The 17511-nt window shown below is 45.8% G+C and overlaps 1 protein-coding gene across 2 annotated transcripts in view; it reads right to left on the bottom strand.

Annotated features, from left to right (window-relative positions):
• Nucleotides 1–17511, bottom strand: part of LOC138666926 (oocyte zinc finger protein XlCOF6-like) — a 49563-nt gene that overhangs the window by 17045 nt on the left and 15007 nt on the right. Inside the window, exons 2-6 of one of the 2 annotated variants that reach the window (XM_069755117.1) lie at nucleotides 8613–8747; nucleotides 8309–8485; nucleotides 8103–8226; nucleotides 7922–8019; nucleotides 7437–7527 (exon numbers count right to left, since the gene is read on the bottom strand). In XM_069755117.1, coding sequence (XP_069611218.1) covers nucleotides 7437–7527; nucleotides 7922–8019; nucleotides 8103–8226; nucleotides 8309–8485; nucleotides 8613–8690 — 568 coding nt within the window. In that variant the 5' untranslated portion in view covers nucleotides 8691–8747. Of the gene's footprint in view, nucleotides 1–7436; nucleotides 7528–7921; nucleotides 8020–8102; nucleotides 8227–8308; nucleotides 8486–8612; nucleotides 11330–17511 lie in introns of those variants that run through there. The other variant, XM_069755116.1, reaches the window with a different exon arrangement.

The raw sequence follows: 17511 nt of genomic DNA on the forward strand, positions 1-17511 counted from the left end.
TGGCAGCAGCATACACCCACGGTCTGTGTCCCCAAATGAGGCGAAGGAGAGATGTACCACAAAACACGTAATGCACTATGGATCACCATATATAACAATTTTTCTAAAAAAAAAAAAAATCAACTACCACAGCTATATACTGAGCAACTGACTACAAAGCCCTAAACACTGCCTACAGACTGCATTCAGCCACTCTCCCTGCTCCTGCAACTCTCTCTTCATCCCTAGCCTAAATGCACTTTGTACAGCTCTGCAAAAATTAAGACACCACTGCACAGTTTTCTAAAAATTACCATCTCTACATGTCTGACAGCCATTCCATTCCAGTGTCAGTTGAATTCCAACCAGAGTACATTTCATTCTACTTAATGTGCTTCTGATTAGGTGATCACCTGAACCAAATCTTATTTAATGAGGGAAAGTATAAAAAACCCTGCTATGGTCTTCACAATCCTCTTGCAATAGGACAAGTTGAATGGCAAAACAAGTGCTAGGAATAGCCCTAAAGTAATTTCGTAACAGGCTTCTAAAGGCAGGCCTCGAGTCATGTAAACCTAGAAAAAAGCCTTTCATCAATGACAAACAAAGGAGAGCCAGGCTGAAGTTTGCCAAAGACCATAAGTATTAGACCATAGAATACTGGAGTAAGGTAATCTTCTCTGATGATTCTAATTTTCAGCTTTGCCCAACACCTGGTCGTCTAATGGTTAGACAGAAACCTGGTGAGGCGTACAAGCCACGGAGTCTTGCACCCTCTGTGACATTTGGTGGAGGATCGGTGATGATCTGGGGATGCTTCTGCAAGGCTGGAATTAGGCAGGTTAATCTTTGCGAAGGACGTATGATTCAAGCCGCATACAAGGTTATCCTTGAAAAACACTTGCTTCCTTCAGATCAGGCAATGTTTCCCAACTCTGAGGACTGTTTTTTTCCAGCAAGACAATGCCCCTTGCCACACAGCAAGGTCAATTAATGTGTGGATGAAGGAGCACCACATCAAGACCTTGTCATGGCCAGCCCGCTCTCCAGACCTGAACCCCATTGAGAACCTCTGGAATGTAATCAAGAGGAAGATGGATAGTCACAAGCCATCAAACCAATTAGAACTGCTTACATTTTTGTGCCAGGAGTGGCATTAGGTCATCCAATAGCAGTGTGAAAGACTGGTGAAAAGCATGCCAAGATGCATGAAAGCTGTGAGTAAAAATCATGGTTATTCCACTAAATATTGATTTCTGAACTCTTCCCGAGGTAAAAAATTAGTAATGTTGTTTCTAAATGAATAAGAACTTGTTTTCTTTGTATGATCTGAGGTCTGAAATCACTTTCTTTTTTATTATTTTGACAATTTATCATTTGCTGCAAATAAATACAAAACTTTTAGCTTTGAATTTCAGAGACATGTCAGTAGTTTATAGAATAAAACAACAAATGTCCTGCAAGGTTCAGTCCTAGGGCCCCTGCTCTTCTCCATTTACACCTTTGGCCTGGGACAGCTCACAGAATCTCACGGCTTTCATTATCACATCTATGCCGACGACACACAGATCTACATCTCTGGACCAGATATCACCACCCTACTAACCAGAATCCCTCAATGTCTGTCTGCTATTTCATCCTTCTCCGCTAGATTTCTGAAACTTTACATGGACAAAACAGAATTCATCATCTTTCCCCCATCTCACGTGACATCCCTCCCCCCCAACGAACCTATCCATTACAGTAAACGGCTGCCCAATCTCCCCAGTCCCACAAGCTCGCTGCCTCGGGGTAATCCTTGACACTGATCTCTCCTTCAAACCACATATCCAAGCCCTTTCCAATTCCTGCCGCCTTCAACTCAAAAATATTTCACGGATCTGTACATTCCTAAACCAAGAATCTGGAAAAACCCTAGTCCATGCTCTCATCACCTCTTGCCTTGACTACTGCAACCTCCTGCTCTGTGGCCTCCCCTCGAACACTCTTGCACCCCTCCAATCTATTCTAAACTCTGCTGCCCGACTAATCCACCTGTCCTCCCGCTATTCCCCGGCCTCTCCCCTCTGTCAATCCCTTCACTGGCTCCCCATTGCCCAGAGACTCCAGTACAAAGCCCTGACCATGACATACAAAGCCATCCACAACCTGTCTCCTCCCTTAAATTTGTGACCTCGTGTCCCGGTACTTACCTGCATGCAACCTCCGATCCTCACAAGATCTCCTTCTCTACTCCCCTCTTCCCATAATCGTATACAAGATTGCTCCCGCACATCACCCCTACTCTGGAACCCTCTACCACAAAATATGAGACTCTCGCCTACCATCGAAACCTTCAAAAAGAGCCTTGTGAAGAAACCAGATTGTATCTTAATTACCCAGACAGCTACGTTTTTGCATAAACAAAAGAACTGTTTTTTTTTATCTGTATATTGGCTTGTGAATTTAAGTGTTTATGTCTGATGGGTCAAAAAGACAGACTGCCCACTGATATACTATCTAACATACTGTGTAAAGGTACCGTCACACTAGACGATATCGCTAGCGATCCGTGACGTTGCAGCGTCCTGGCTAGCGATATCGTCCAGTGTGACAGGCAGCAGCGATCAGGCCCCTGCTGTGATATCGCTGGTCGGGGAAGAAAGTCCAGAACTTTGTTTCATCGCTGGATCTCCCGCTGACATTGCTGAATCGGCGTGTGTGACGCCGATTCAGCGATGTCTTCGCTGGTAACCAGGGTAAACATCGGGTTACTAAGCGCAGGGCCGCGCTTAGTAACCCGATGTTTACCCTGGTTACCATCGTTAAAGTGAAAAAAACAACCACTACGTACTTACCTACCGCTGTCTGTCCCCGGCACTGTGCTTCTCTGCTCTGGCTGTGAGCACAGCGGCCGGAAAGCAGAGCGGTGACGTCACCGCTCTGCTTTCCGGCTGCCCGGCGCTCACAGCCAGAGCAGAGAAGCAGAGCGCCGGGGACAGACAGCGGTAGGTAAGTATGTAGTGGTTGTTTTTTTTACTTTAACGATGGTAACCAGGGTAAATATCGGGTTACTAAGCGCGGCCCTGCGCTTAGTAACCCGATGTTTACCCTGGTTACCGGGGAACTCGGCATCGTTGGTCGCTGGAGAGCTGTCTGTGTGACAGCTCTCCAGCGACCAAACAGCGACGCTGCAGCGATCCGGATCGTTGTCGGTATCGCTGCAGCGTCGCTTAGTGTGACGGTACCTTAAGTCTGTAATAGTGGCTGTACATTGAGTGGGTTAAGCTTTGTTTATTGATGTGTGCTTATATGCTAATAGGGCTACTTAATCCCATCACCATTGTTTGCCATATCTTGATGTTGAACTAAAGGACACTGGGTAATTCTAAAAATAGCTTACAGGCCTTGGGTATAAATTGACTCAGAGTTCACATCCTGGGAGACTGAAGTACACAGAGCTACCAGCAAGACATTCTGCAAACCACACTACAGACAGAAAGAAGGACTGCAGCCAATTCATCATGGCACCATCACGAGGGACACTGGTCTAGGATTCTATAGGATACAACCTAGGGGTTTTCGGCTCCGATTGGAAGGACACAGATCTGATCCAGTGACCATCTCTGCACCATGGATATGTTTGGAGAAAGCCAGGGTTGGCACCCGCTGGTCGCCTGGTTCCATGGAGATGGTCCGATAAGACGGGTGGTGACTCTCGTGTCAACTGGCTCTGAACCTTGTAGGGATTCTATGGACAGTTCTTGGTCATCTCCCTATGCTTGTCGTTGCCCCTTCTCTGTGCGTTCATCCACAGATGGAGTAGCGACCCTGGGAGCTCTGACATTGTGTCATACTGGAAACACGTGGAGACGCAGTGATATTTTATATGCGCCCATGTACCCATACAATTCCAGGCATGTTGGGAAGGCTCTGTTTGCTATTGTATGCTGTGGTTCAATAAAGTATTGCCACCCTGTTTTACCTTAACCCTGTGTTGTCTGTGTAGTGTATTGCCCACTGGGAGATAGAGCGGGCGTTCAGTGGTATGAGCCGTGGTCCATGCAGTCTTGCTAAAGACAGCCGGGCCAGCGGACAAGAGCACGCACTGACCCCGCCTCTCCGTAACAAGCCTGAAGACCCACCTCTTCTGGCAAGCCTACAACCTGCAGTAACCACCGATCGACCAAACTGCTGCACGATCAGCTCTACCCTCGCCTACTGTATTCTCACCCATCCCTTGTAGATTGTGAGCCCTCGCGGGCAGGGTCCTCACTCCTCCTGTACCAGTTGTGACTTGTATGGTTTAAGATTATTGTACTTGTTTTTATTATGTATACCCCTCCTCACATGTAAAGCGCCATGGAATAAATGGCGCTATAATAATTAATAATAATAGTAATCATTTTAACTAAAAAATATACCTATAAAGAGAAAAATCAGACAAACTGAAAATTTTGAAGTGGTCTCTTAATTTTTGCCAGAGCTGTATCTGATACAAACTTCAAAAGCACAAGATTAGAAGGGCTGTTAGTATGATGGTTCAGCTTCAGCACCAGTATCTACACTACAGGACTCAGACGTTGTACTGCACACACACACGCCTGGACAAGCACTCTCTCCCTCCAATAACAACTGTCACAGAGCTCTGCAATGGTGTCACTGTGCCGAAACTAACGCCGCCTACCATTTTAACAACTCCCTGATGATGTCACACAGCAAGGAATGAGAGTAATGCCACTACCAAGATGGCTACAGCATTACAGTGACCCGCAGGCAATCCCCGCATGTATTTTGGCTGTGTAACAGTAACCACACACGCGGTGTGGGGATTCGAAATCGAGCACCGGCTAATGTTTGCCGAGTAACGAGCACATCCGAGCACCCAGATAAACAAGTGATAGAGTACCACTGAGCACATTCGCTCATCCCCAATCGGGATTCTAGGAAACCAACAGCATCATTACCCTCCGCTTTCTCTTAGAGGACCATCATAATATTTTTCTTCAACTGATTTTCTAACTTGTCAGCACGTTCTATGTACACTGTTATTTGGCTTTGTAGTTTACAGATCTGGGCAGGTAACGGTCAACATCTCCTAATCCCAGGAAGTAGGTGGATCCTCCAGGTTGTAAAGGTGCCTTCACACTAAACGACGCTGCAGCGATCCAGACAACGATACGGATCGCTGCAGCGTCGCTGTTTGGTCGCTGGAGAGCTGTCACACAGACAGGGGAAATATTTGCATAATGTACATCACCATGGTTACTGTGGTTGTGACTTCAGCAGCAACTGGATGAAAAAATGCGGCATAAAATGTTCTGTGGAGGGAAAATGTCTGGAAGAATGAGAGTTGTGAGTTGGAACGTTAGGGGTTTGGCATCCGGAGTGAAGAGGCAAGATATGTTTAAATTTATGAATGATGCGAAGACGTCAGTGATCTGTCTGTAGGAAGCTCATAAGGTGAAGGAGAGAACGCATTTTCTGACTAAAAGATGGGTACAGGTGGGATACCATGCCACATATTCTGCATACTCTAGGGGGGGGTCAGCATCCTCATCTGTGTTGGGGTTCCTTTTGTGTATCACAAAGTGGTTATAGATCAGTCGGGTAGATTCATATGTTTACTTTGTAAATTGTATGGATGTCTGATGTGGTTGGTTTCAATTTATGTTCCACCACCATATTGTGGAAAGGTGATCGACAGTTCTGGAGATAATGGAGGAGACACCATTTTTGATAATAGGGGACTTGAACAATATTCCGGACACAAATTGGGATAGGGGGAGACGAGAGACGCTGAAGTCGGGTGGTAACTGTACACCATTCGGTGCCGTCCTGAGAGAGACCGCTCTGCATGATTTATGGAGGATTTCTCATCCTGGAGTGTACAAATATTCCTCATTTTCGTCCTCCGCTTCTTTGTCAAGAATAGATCTGGCCTTGGGCAATACGCCGATGTTGGGCCTTGTTGGGGAGGTAACATATATGGCTAGAACAATATCGGGTCATTCCCCCATGAGTGTGATACTTGAGGGAGTGGGATCTGTACCTGCTAGGGGGTGCATGTGGAGGCTGAACCCGTTTTGGCTACACTTCATTGACTTAGATGGACACATAGGGGGGACATTAAGGAACATTTTAAAATTAATGCTGGGTCGCCTTCAGTATTGACGATATAGGAAGCTATGAAGGCTTATTTCAGAGGGCTCTGCATTAAAGAGATATCCCGAGTCAAGGTAGAAACGGGCAGAAAGGATCAGATGATGATGAGACTTGGAGGAGGCGGAGGAGGCATTAATCAACGATCAGTCCCCAGAAGCACAGGGAAGGTTGAAGGTAGCGCAGAATAGAGTATGTCAGATGGCAATGAAAAACGTGTAACGTAGGAAAATGTTTCAAACTGCTAAATTCTTTGAGGAGGGGGACAAGGCGGGCCATCTGCTTTCTAGAATAGTGGCGGCTCAGAGAGACTCCACATATATAGTCTCTTTGAAGAGAAAGAATGGGAAGGGCCATACTGGTTGCAAAGCTATTTTGGAGGTGATGATGGAGTATTACTCGGATCTTTATAAATCACGGGTTCAGCCAACGATGAAGGAGGTGGATGGTTTCTTGGCAGAGGTACAGCTCCCCAGACTCTCAAAGGCAGATCGGGGTCTTCTTGAGGAGCTTGACGCTGCACTGGCCTCTATGCCCAATGATAAAGCCCCAGAGGTGGATGGGATTCAGGAGGAGGTGTATAAAAAAATATAAAGAGGTATTGCTTCCCGCTTTGTTGGAGGTGTATGGTGCTGGTCTGGTGGAGGGGGAGTTGCCGCAGTCCATGCGTGAGGCAATAATTGTAGTGTTGCAAGAACAGGGTAAGGATCCGGCTTCTTATCGCCCAATTTCGTTATTAACGACAGATATTAAAATGTTGGCCAAGATATTGGCTAATCGTCTTAACAAGGTGATAACGATACTAATACACCAGGACCAATCCGGATTTATGCCCAATAGTTCTACCGCATGTAATCTTAGACAATAGTTTCTTAATATGCAGGTAAAGGCGGACAATATGGGTAGGAGGGTTGTGGTGTCTTTAGATGCCGCTAAGGCGTTTGATACTGTGGAGTGGCGGTATTTGTGGGCGGTCATCAAGGCTATAGGTTTTGGCGAGAGATTTATAAGATGGGTGCAATTGTTATATGCGTCTACAAGAGCCAGGATAAGGGTAAATGGGCTCTTGTTAGGGAATTTCCATTTATATAGGGGAACCCGGCAGGGGTAAGTGAGTTGTTTTCAATAAATGAAAATGTATTAATAGGTTTTGTATGCATTGTACCTGTCTGGAAATTGTGTCAGACTGTTACTGGCGTGTCATATGCTTTAATAAAAACTATGTGATTTAAACGAACTACACGACTGATAAAGCAGCCACAGCCGATGACTGAGAGGAATCTGTGACTTCTCTGCATTTAGTGGTCACTACTCACCTGGGTAGTCATATGTAGGAATCTCCTCTTTACACCGCTCATCACCCCTCACATATGTCTCTGTAGTATTAATATGGGTCAAATCTTCACCCTGAAACAAATATTGTAAAAGTCACAGACAGATGGAGAAGTCACATCTATGATCAGCTCTAATCCTGCCATCTTCACCGTTCTCATTACACAAGTATAAGGGCTTGTTTTCATTAGCGAGATACACGTCCGTGTCTCGCATGTGGAAACGAAGCTCTGGTGCCGGCACTCTGGAGCGGAGCGTGCGGCTCCATGTGTTCCTATGCAGCCGCACGCTCAGCTCCCAAGTGCCGGCACCAGAGCTTCGTTTCCACATGCGAGACTCGGACGTATATCTCGCAAATGAAAACAAGCCCTAAAATATAGAATACTTGTGGATAAAACAAGACTGAGCACAAGACCTTCACAGCCGTCTACACATCATAGGGGAAATCTCATGACCCCTCTCCATCTACCTGATGATCCTGGGGAACAATGGGATCTTCTTGTTTACAGTCCTCTGGAAGAAGAGAACGGGGACATCTCTCTGGTGTTGTCCTCTTACTGGATAGATCTGGAGGAAACACATACAGGGACTGAATTCATTCTTTAAATACAGAAAATTATAGGCCGTGTGTATTTAGTCCTGTCTATTACCTGGTGATGTGAGGGGCTGGGGAACCTCCATCATGACATCTTTGTACAGATCTTTGTGTCCTTCTAAATACTCCCACTCCTCCATGGAGAAATAGACGGAGACATCCTGACACCTTATAGGAACCTGACACATACAATGATACCGTCATCCCCCGATTCCTTTATAGCGTTACTGTGTAATGTCCCAGCATTCCCAGCAGTGTCACCTCTCCAGTCAGCAGCTTAATCATCTTGTAAGTGAGTTCTAGGATCTTCCGGTCATTGAAGTTCTCATGTATCAGGTGAGGTAGAGGCCTCGTGATTGGGCTCAGTGGTCTTCCCCATCCATCAGACACCAGGTCCTGACAGAGCTCACTAGAGGTCTTCTTCACTACCGTGTAATCCTGGTTATGGAGAGACACATGAATAAATCTCACTACAGACATTTCCAGAGTCCTCACCTCTCCAGTTCTGTCCATCTTATTCCCATCGATAAGAATGATGAAATGTGACATCATCAGAATCTCTCACCTCTCCAGTCAGACGGAAGAGGATCTCTAGGGTGATGTGTAATATTCTCTCCGCCATCTGGTCCCTGTCCATATCCATCCTTGATGATTAAGTCTGAAAATTTCTCTCAATATACAAGATGTCCACTGAGAGGATCTGATATTGCAGGGAAATGAATAGGAAGAAAGTGAGCCAATGTAGCATCATAAAGGATGACAACAATGTGAAACATATCAGGAGATAGAACGTGTAGATGTTGTATTCTCCAGTCTTTTACGGACTGGAACACAAGTTGTATTACTGACTAAGACATGTCCTCCATGCTCCCAATCACTGGCTAAGTTGGCCATTGCATCAGCAACTTATTGGCTGTAGGAATTACAAGTTTGTTGGGACTGATCAGGATGTGCTGCAAAAGAGCGGAGAAGATGGAGGTCTGCCGAGACCAGCTGTGACTGTGAAAAGTCATCATGTCATCTAGACAAGATGGAGATCGAAAGAAAGACGACCTCCAGAAAATATGTAATCCATAAGATACCTGTATGCAAATGATCATTGTATAGTCCGCAGTATGATGATGGCTGCTAATAACAACTCCATGTACTCCCGCCTCGATTACTGCAACACCCTCCTCTGTGGCCTCCCCGCTAACTCCCTTGCACCACTCCAGTCTGTCCTCAACTCTGCTGCTCGGCTAATCCACCTCTCTCCTCGCTACTCCCCTGCTTCTCCCCTCTGCAAATCCCTCCACTGGCTCCCAATTCCCCAAAGAATCCAGATCAAACTGCTAACACTGATCTACAAAGCCATCCACAACCTGTCCCCTCCCTATATCTCTGAACTAAACTCCCACTGTCTTCCCTCACGTAATCTTTAATCCTCCCCAGACCTCCTACTCTCCAGCACACTTAATTGTTCCTCACACAAGATTTCTCCCGAATGTCTCCCATCCTCTGGAATTCCGCGCCTCAACACGTCCGATTAACCACCACCCTCGGATCCCGCAGATGGAACCTGAAAACCCATCTGTGAGGATAATGTATAAGTTTTAGTTTCTCTTGCCAACACATATAGGATGGGCGTTGACCCCCCTTCACTGTGTTTTGCTGAGGTTTTATTGCTTCTAGCTGCAAATTCTAGGTTCAGAGCAACTTACTCATTCCCTCCCACAAAAGGAATTTATACAACCGCTGTAGCTGCAATAGACAATTGTACTAGCTAAAACTGGTCTGATATCTCTCAAGACATGCGGTTCTTTGTCCTCTTATAGTAAGATATTGGGCCAACGATTTTGGCTAGGAAAATAATAAGTCCATTTTGCGAATCTCCATCGGCGGATCTATCAGCCACTGTAAGCGCGAGCCTATAATTCCAACAGGTAAAAAAGTATGGATTTCTCTGGAACTGTGTGTCCCAACTAGCCTGAACTTGGTACCAATAGAAAGCCAATAGTAAAATAATAAGAATGAGGGGTGTGCTGGGATTCTGACATGTTCTGGAGCGGAGATACGAGCATTATACAAATGTGTGTTAAATTTGGTAAGTCTCAGGAGAGGGGACGGTCTGAGGAAACCAACCCTTTTAGTGATGTCACCAGGCTGAGCTATAAGTTTTATGCCAGGTACCCAGCAGTCAGTTTTACCTGAGGAGCTCTTACTGCTAGCCCTGATGCATTGGGATATTTGGGAACTCTGCCCACTAGCCTGGTTGCCTGCAATGTCCTGAACACATCTAAGTGTTAATTTCTCATTTAACCCGTTATTTTTATAATTACCTTGTACATATTTTCAATTGTCTCATATTATAACATCTTTATATACCTTTTTGTAAACACTGCCTTAATCTTTAGGAGTAAAATATTTAAATTACTAGTTTTCGTTCTTCCTGCTCTAAAACGTACCCCAAGTCTTCTAAAGGGAATTATGCTACTGTTTTGGGTTAGCTTCGGGCCCGTTTAATCGAAGCTGGTGGCAGCATACTTTGTTCTGTGCCTTTGGGAGTTGTTGTAGCGACGGCGGCGTTGATCATTATTGTTCCTGCCTGAGTTGGAGTAGTTATATCGCCTCGATGCAGCATGCCCAATAGCCAGTACAAAGCAGGCAGCCTTTCTGGCGACTAATTACCCTAGGTGCAGTACCTAACCTGACCTGAGGGTAAGGGGGGCGCCAGAGAGCTGCAAGTTCAAGCAGAACTGTAAAGTGGGATATACATAAATCCCTGCAGTTCGTGTTATATTGCAGAGCAGTGGGATAACTAAAATAAGCCCATGCTGTAAACTGATAGGCCAATAGCCTTGTGTTTGTTTTCATCACATTGTTAGCAGTGGAGGGATAACCAAGATAAGCCCCCTGCACATGTGATAGCCGTCTGTTGGCGTAAAGTCACCCCGATCCGTGACGTAGGGGTGAGGGTCACGGTGTGAATCGTGACATATTGGTGGCAGCGCGGTGGGATCTTAGTGCATTAGTGATTTGGTTTGAGCAATCATTCCTCTCACTAAAAACTTGCAAAGTTCTTGCGAGGACTCTGGCAAATAAGTTTGGAGAACGAACTCAGTGTTTATTAGTCATGAGACAATTGTGTGTACTGGTAATTATCCCCTTCCCTTCTCTTTGTTTTTCTGTCCTATCTTTTATTTGGCAACCATGGTTGTGCTGGGAGAAACCTTTTACAAGCAGCAGCACATTGACTTTGCAGGCAAAAACAAAGGCCAACTGGTTGCAGATCTGGTGCAATGGGAAGCCGCTCTAGACCGCTCTCAGAGCCCAGTGGCCACAGAAGCCAGCACAACCAAACATAGTGCTGCAGCAGAGGTCCAACCACTGAATGCCGGCCCTATTAGCAATCAGGGCGAACTGGACCCCCACCTGCTGGCGGTCTTGGAACTACTGCACGCCGATGACCGTGATGGACGTCTGCAGCTAATCCAGCAATACCAGGAGCGAGCCGAGCGGGAGGCCCGATACCCTCCACCGCCCGGAGCCATGAGCCCAGCAGAGCTCAGATACCGAAGCCCCGATCCGATCACTTTCCTGTTATGGAAAAGGACGGGGACTTTGAGAAAGCCTGCAGACAGTACCAGCTGCCTACTCAAGAATGGGCATGATACCTGACCCCAGGGCTGAGAGGCAAAGCTCTGAAGGCGTTTGCTGCCCTCCCTCAAGAACAAGATGGTGACTATGAGGCCATCAAGCAGGCCCTCATAGCCAAGTACCAGCTTACGCCCGAGGTGTACCATAGAAAGTTCCGGAACCTCCAACGTGGCCCACATGACAGCTACGGCGATGTGGTGCATAGACTCAGGTCCCACTTTAACCAGTGGATCCAAGGACTGTCAGAGACCACCTTTGAGCAGCTGGGAGACCTGATGATCAAAGACCAGTTCTTACATCTTTGCCCAGCTGAGGTGTGACAGTTCGTGATGGACAGAGAACCCAAAGACGTGACAAAAGCAGCACAGATTGCCGATGCCTATGAGGCCAACCGTAGATCGGAAGTGCGGAAGCCAGTCACCACCAGCTGGAGAGGGGGTAAGCCTGCATCCAACGCCAGTACCCCTGCCAGCCAACACACGAGGTCCTGGCCATGTGGCCAACAGCACAAGACCTACCACCGAACCTCGCCAGTTCTTCTGCAAGCGGACTGGTCATATCAGTCCCTACTGTCCAGACAAGCAGAAGAACCCCCCAGCCAAGGCCCCAGGGCCTAATGCAGTAGTTCTTTTGGTGGGTGGGGTGGCTGGGAGGGTGTGTGACAACGTACAGCACGTCACTGTGGGAGGCCATGTCGCTACACGCCTCAAGGACACCGGGGCTGAACGGACCCTCATCCGACCCGAACTGGCGGCCCCTGAAGAGATCATTCCGGGAAAAACCCTAACTGTCACTGGGATTGGGGGCATCAGCTGTCCCTTACCAATGGCCCGGGTTTATATTGATTGGGGTGCTGGGAGCGGGGTGAAGGATGTGGGGCTGTCTGATAATTTGCCCACTGATGTTTTATTGGGGACTGATTTGGGGAGGATGGTTGCATACTACGTTTCTGACACCCGTCCCCAATCTGCTAATAAGGGTAACATTAACTCTGATGATGATAATGATGATGGGAAATCGCATGTGTTACCTGACCATGCTTTATCTTGTAATGATGCATCTGATAACCATTTTTTCCCTAGGATTGATGGTGAAAATGTTGTACCTAGTAACATAGTAACATAGTTAGTAAGGCCGAAAAAAGACATTTGTCCATCCAGTTCAGCCTATATTCCATCATAATAAATCCCCAGATCTATGTCCTTCTACAGAACCTAATAATTGTATGATACAATATTGTTCTGCTCCAGGAAGACATCCAGGCCTCTCTTGAACCCCTCGACTGAGTTCGCCATCACCACCTCCTCAGGCAAGCAATTCCAGATTCTCACTGCCCTAACAGTAAAGAATCCTCTTCTATGTTGGTGGAAAAACCTTCTCTCCTCCAGACGCAAAGAATGCCCCCTTGTGCCCGTCACCTTCCTTGGTATAAACAGATCCTCAGCGAGATATTTGTATTGTCCCCTTATATACTTATACATGGTTATTAGATCGCCCCTCAGTCGTCTTTTTTCTAGACTAAATAATCCTAATTTCGCTAATCTATCTGGGTATTGTAGTTCTCCCATCCCCTTTATTAATTTTGTTGCCCTCCTTTGTACTCTCTCTAGTTCCATTATATCCTTCCTGAGCACCGGTGCCCAAAACTGGACACAGTACTCCATGTGCGGTCTAACTAGGGATTTGTACAGAGGCAGTATAATGCTCTCATCATGTGTATCCAGACCTCTTTTAATGCACCCCATGATCCTGTTTGACTTGGCAGCTGCTGCCTGGCACTGGCTGCTCCAGGTAAGTTTATCATTAACTAGGATCCCCAAGTCCTTCTCCCTGTCAGATTTACCCAGTGGTTTCCCATTCAGTGTGTAATGGTGATATTGATTCCTTCTTCCCATGTGTATAACCTTACATTTATCATTGCTAAACCTCATCTGCCACCTTTCAGCCCAAGTTTCCAACTTATCCAGATCCATCTGTAGCAGAATACTATCTTCTCTTGTATTAACTGCTTTACATAGTTTTGTATCATCTGCAAATATCGATATTTTACTGTGTAAACATTCTACCAGATCATTAATGAATATGTTGAAGAGAACAGGTCCCAATACTGACCCCTGCGGTACCCCACTGGTCACAGCGACCCAGTTAGAGACTATACCATTTATAACCACCCTCTGCTTTCTATCACTAAGCCAGTTACTAACCCATTTACACACATTTTCCCCCAGACCAAGCATTCTCATTTTGTGTACCAACCTCTTGTGCGGCACGGTATCAAACGCTTTGGAAAAATCGAGATATACCACGTCCAATGACTCACCGTGGTCCAGCCTATAGCTTACCTCTTCATAAAAACTGATTAGATTGGTTTGACAGGAGCGATTTCTCATAAACCCATGCTGATATGGAGTTAAACAGTTATTCTCATTGAGATAATCCAGAATAACATCCCTCAGAAACCCTTCAAATATTTTACCAACAATAGAGGTTAGACTTACTGGCCTATAATTTCCAGGTTCACTTTTAGAGCCCTTTTTGAATATTGGCACCACATTTGCTATGCGCCAGTCCTGCGGAACAGATCCTGTCGCTATAGAGTCGCTAAAAATAAGAAATAATGGTTTATCTATTACATTACTTAGTTCCCTTAGTACTCGTGGGTGTATGCCATCCGGACCTGGAGATTTATCTATTTTAATCTTATTTAGCCGATTTCGCACCTCTTCTTGGGTTAGATTGGTGACCCTTAATATAGGGTTTTCATTGTTTCTTGGGATTTCACCTAGCATTTCATTTTCCACCGTGAATACCGTGGAGAAGAAGGTGTTTAATATGTTAGCTTTTTCCTCGTCATCTACAACCATTCTTTCCTCACTATTTTTTAAGGTGCCTACATTTTCAGTTTTTATTCTTTTACTATTGATATAGTTGAAGAACAGTTTGGGATTAGTTTTACTCTCCTTAGCAATGTGCTTCTCTGTTTCCTTTTTGGCAGCTTTAATTAGTTTTTTAGATAAAGTATTTTTCTCCCTATAGTTTTTTAGAGCTTCAATGGTGCCATCCTGCTTTAGTAGTGCAAATGCTTTCTTTTTACTGTTAATTGCCTGTCTTACTTCTTTGTTTAGCCACATTGGGTTTTTCCTATTTCTAGTCCTTTTATTCCCACAAGGTATAAACCGCTTACACTGCCTATTTAGGATGTTCTTAAACATTTCCCATTTATTATCTGTATTCTTATTTCTGAGGATATTGTCCCAGTCTACCAGATTAAGGGCATCTCTAAGCTGGTCAAACTTTGCCTTCCTAAAGTTCAGTGTTTTTGTGACTCCCTGACAAGTCCCCCTAGTGAAAGACAGGTGAAACTGTACAATATTGTGGTCGCTATTTCCTAGATGCCCGACCACCTGCAGATTTGTTATTCTGTCAGGTCTATTAGATAGTATTAGGTCTAAAAGTGCTGCTCCTCTGGTTGGATTCTGCACCAATTGTGAAAGATAATTTTTCTTGGTTATTAGCAGAAACCTGTTGCCTTTATGGGTTTCACAGGTTTCTGTTTCCCAGTTAATATCCGGGTAGTTAAAGTCCCCCATAACCAGGACCTCATTATGGGTTGCAGCTTCATCTATCTGCTTTAGAAGTAGACTTTCCATGGTTTCTGTTATATTTGGGGGTTTGTAACAGACCCCAATGAGAATTTTGTTACCATTTTTCCCTCCATGAATTTCGACCCATATGGACTCGACATCCTCATTTCCTTCGCTAATATCCTCCCTTAAAGTGGACTTTAGACAAGACTTTACATAGAGACAAACCCCTCCTCCTCTCCGATTTTTACGATCCTTTCTAAACAGACTGTAACCCTGTAAGTTAACTGCCCAGTCATAGCTATCATCTAACCATGTCTCGGTTATTCCCACTATGTCAAAGTTACCTGTAGATATTTCTGCTTCTAGTTCTTCCATCTTGTTTGTCAGGCTTCTGGCGTTTGCGAGCATGCAGTTTAGAGGATTTTGTTTTGTTCCAATCTCCTCCCTGTGGATTGTTTTAGAAATGTTCTTACCTCCCATCTGAGTATGTTTTCCTGGGTCTTTTTTGTTCAAGTCTAATGTTTTTCTTCCCGTCCCCTCTTCTTCTAGTTTAACGCCCTCCTGATGAGTGTAGCGAGTCTTCTGGCGAATGTGTGTTTCCCAGGTTTGTTGAGGTGTAGTCCATCTCTGGCGAGGAGTCCATCGTACTAGTAATTCACACCGTGGTCCAGGAATCCGAATCCTTGTTGTCTGCACCATCGTCTTAGCCAGTTGTTTGCATCAAGGATCCTGTTCCATCTCCTGGTGCCATGCCCGTCTACTGGAAGGATAGAAGAAAAAACTACCTGTGCATCCAGTTCCTTTACTTTCTTCCCCAACTCTTCAAAGTCTTTGCAGATTGTCGGTAGGTCCTTCCTTGCCGTGTCATTGGTGCCAACATGTATCAGAAGAAATGGGTGGACGTCCTTGGAGCTGAAGAGCTTTGGTATCCTATCGGTCACATCCTTGATCATCGCACCTGGAAGGCAGCATACTTCTCTTGCAGTTATGTCCGGTCTGCAGATGGCTGCTTCTGTGCCTCTCAGTAGTGAGTCTCCCACCACCACCACTCTTCGTTGCTTCTTGGCTGTACTTTTTGCTGTCACTTGTTGCTGTGTGCCCTTTTCTTTTTTGCTTGCTGGTATTGCTTCATCCTTAGGTGTGCCATCTTCATCCTCTACAAAGATTTGATATCGGTTCTTCAGTTGTGTGGTTGGTGATTTCTCCATGGTCTTCTTGCTTTTTTTGGTCACATGCTTCCACTCATCTGCTTTTGGAGGTTCTCTGACACTTTTTTCACCTTCTGTGACCAGTAGAGATGCTTCTGTTCTGTCTAGAAAGTCTTCATTTTCTTTGATGAGTTTCAATGTTGCTATTCTTTCTTCCAGACCCCGCACCTTTTTTTCTAAAAGGGCCACTAGTCTACACTTCTGACAGGTGAAATTTGATTCTTCTTCTGGTCGGTCTGTGAACATGTAGCACATGCTGCAGCTCACCATGTAGGTTGTCACATCTGCCATGTTGCTCCTAGATCCTGCTGACTTGCTGTGTGTTTTCCTTCTTGTGTAATCTACTCAGCCAAGCTCTCTTGCAATAATATCCTACAGGCAAAAATTCGCCTGTAGGATATTACAACTGAACCTAATAATGATTTTTCTGTGAAAGTTGATGTGTCCATAGGTACAGGAATGCTCAGCCCCGTCGCTCTGCGGAGTGAGACGGCTGAGGAAACCCTAGCAGGAGCAAGTGTCGGTGCTACAGGAAATGGGGAGATGCATGGAAACCGTGAGGAAGGTGAGACCATGCAATTGACCAGTGCCACCGAGGAAGGTAACTGGCCCATAAGTAGCACTGCTCCTGAGGTAATGGGGGTGGATGGGGAAGTAGTACCCATAGCAGCGTCGGCTGATGGGTCTGTCGAAATCCCCGGGAGACAGCTTACATAGCTGCTGTCACCCGCAGTCAGAGTGCCCGGAACGCAGATAACTGTCTGCCTTCCGGACCCTCCTCAGTCATCGTTGTGACTGAACCAGAGGTGGACCCAGAGCAGGTCCCAGAGGGTTCATGTGGGGAAGGGACCCTGACGTCACTTCTGGCTTCCCATAGCCAGGAGTTTCAGGCCGCTCTTCACGCAGATGCAAGCCTAGAGAGTTTGATACAACTCGCCGAGACGCCCACCTCCTTGACTGATAAGGAGAGGGTGTTCTGGGAACGAGGAAGGTTGTACCGGGAGACAGTACCCGGAGAATCGCAAAAGGAGTG

The sequence above is a fragment of the Ranitomeya imitator genome, chromosome 2, assembly GCF_032444005.1.
Source record: "Ranitomeya imitator isolate aRanImi1 chromosome 2, aRanImi1.pri, whole genome shotgun sequence".
In the NCBI taxonomy this organism is placed as follows: domain Eukaryota; kingdom Metazoa; phylum Chordata; class Amphibia; order Anura; family Dendrobatidae; genus Ranitomeya; species Ranitomeya imitator.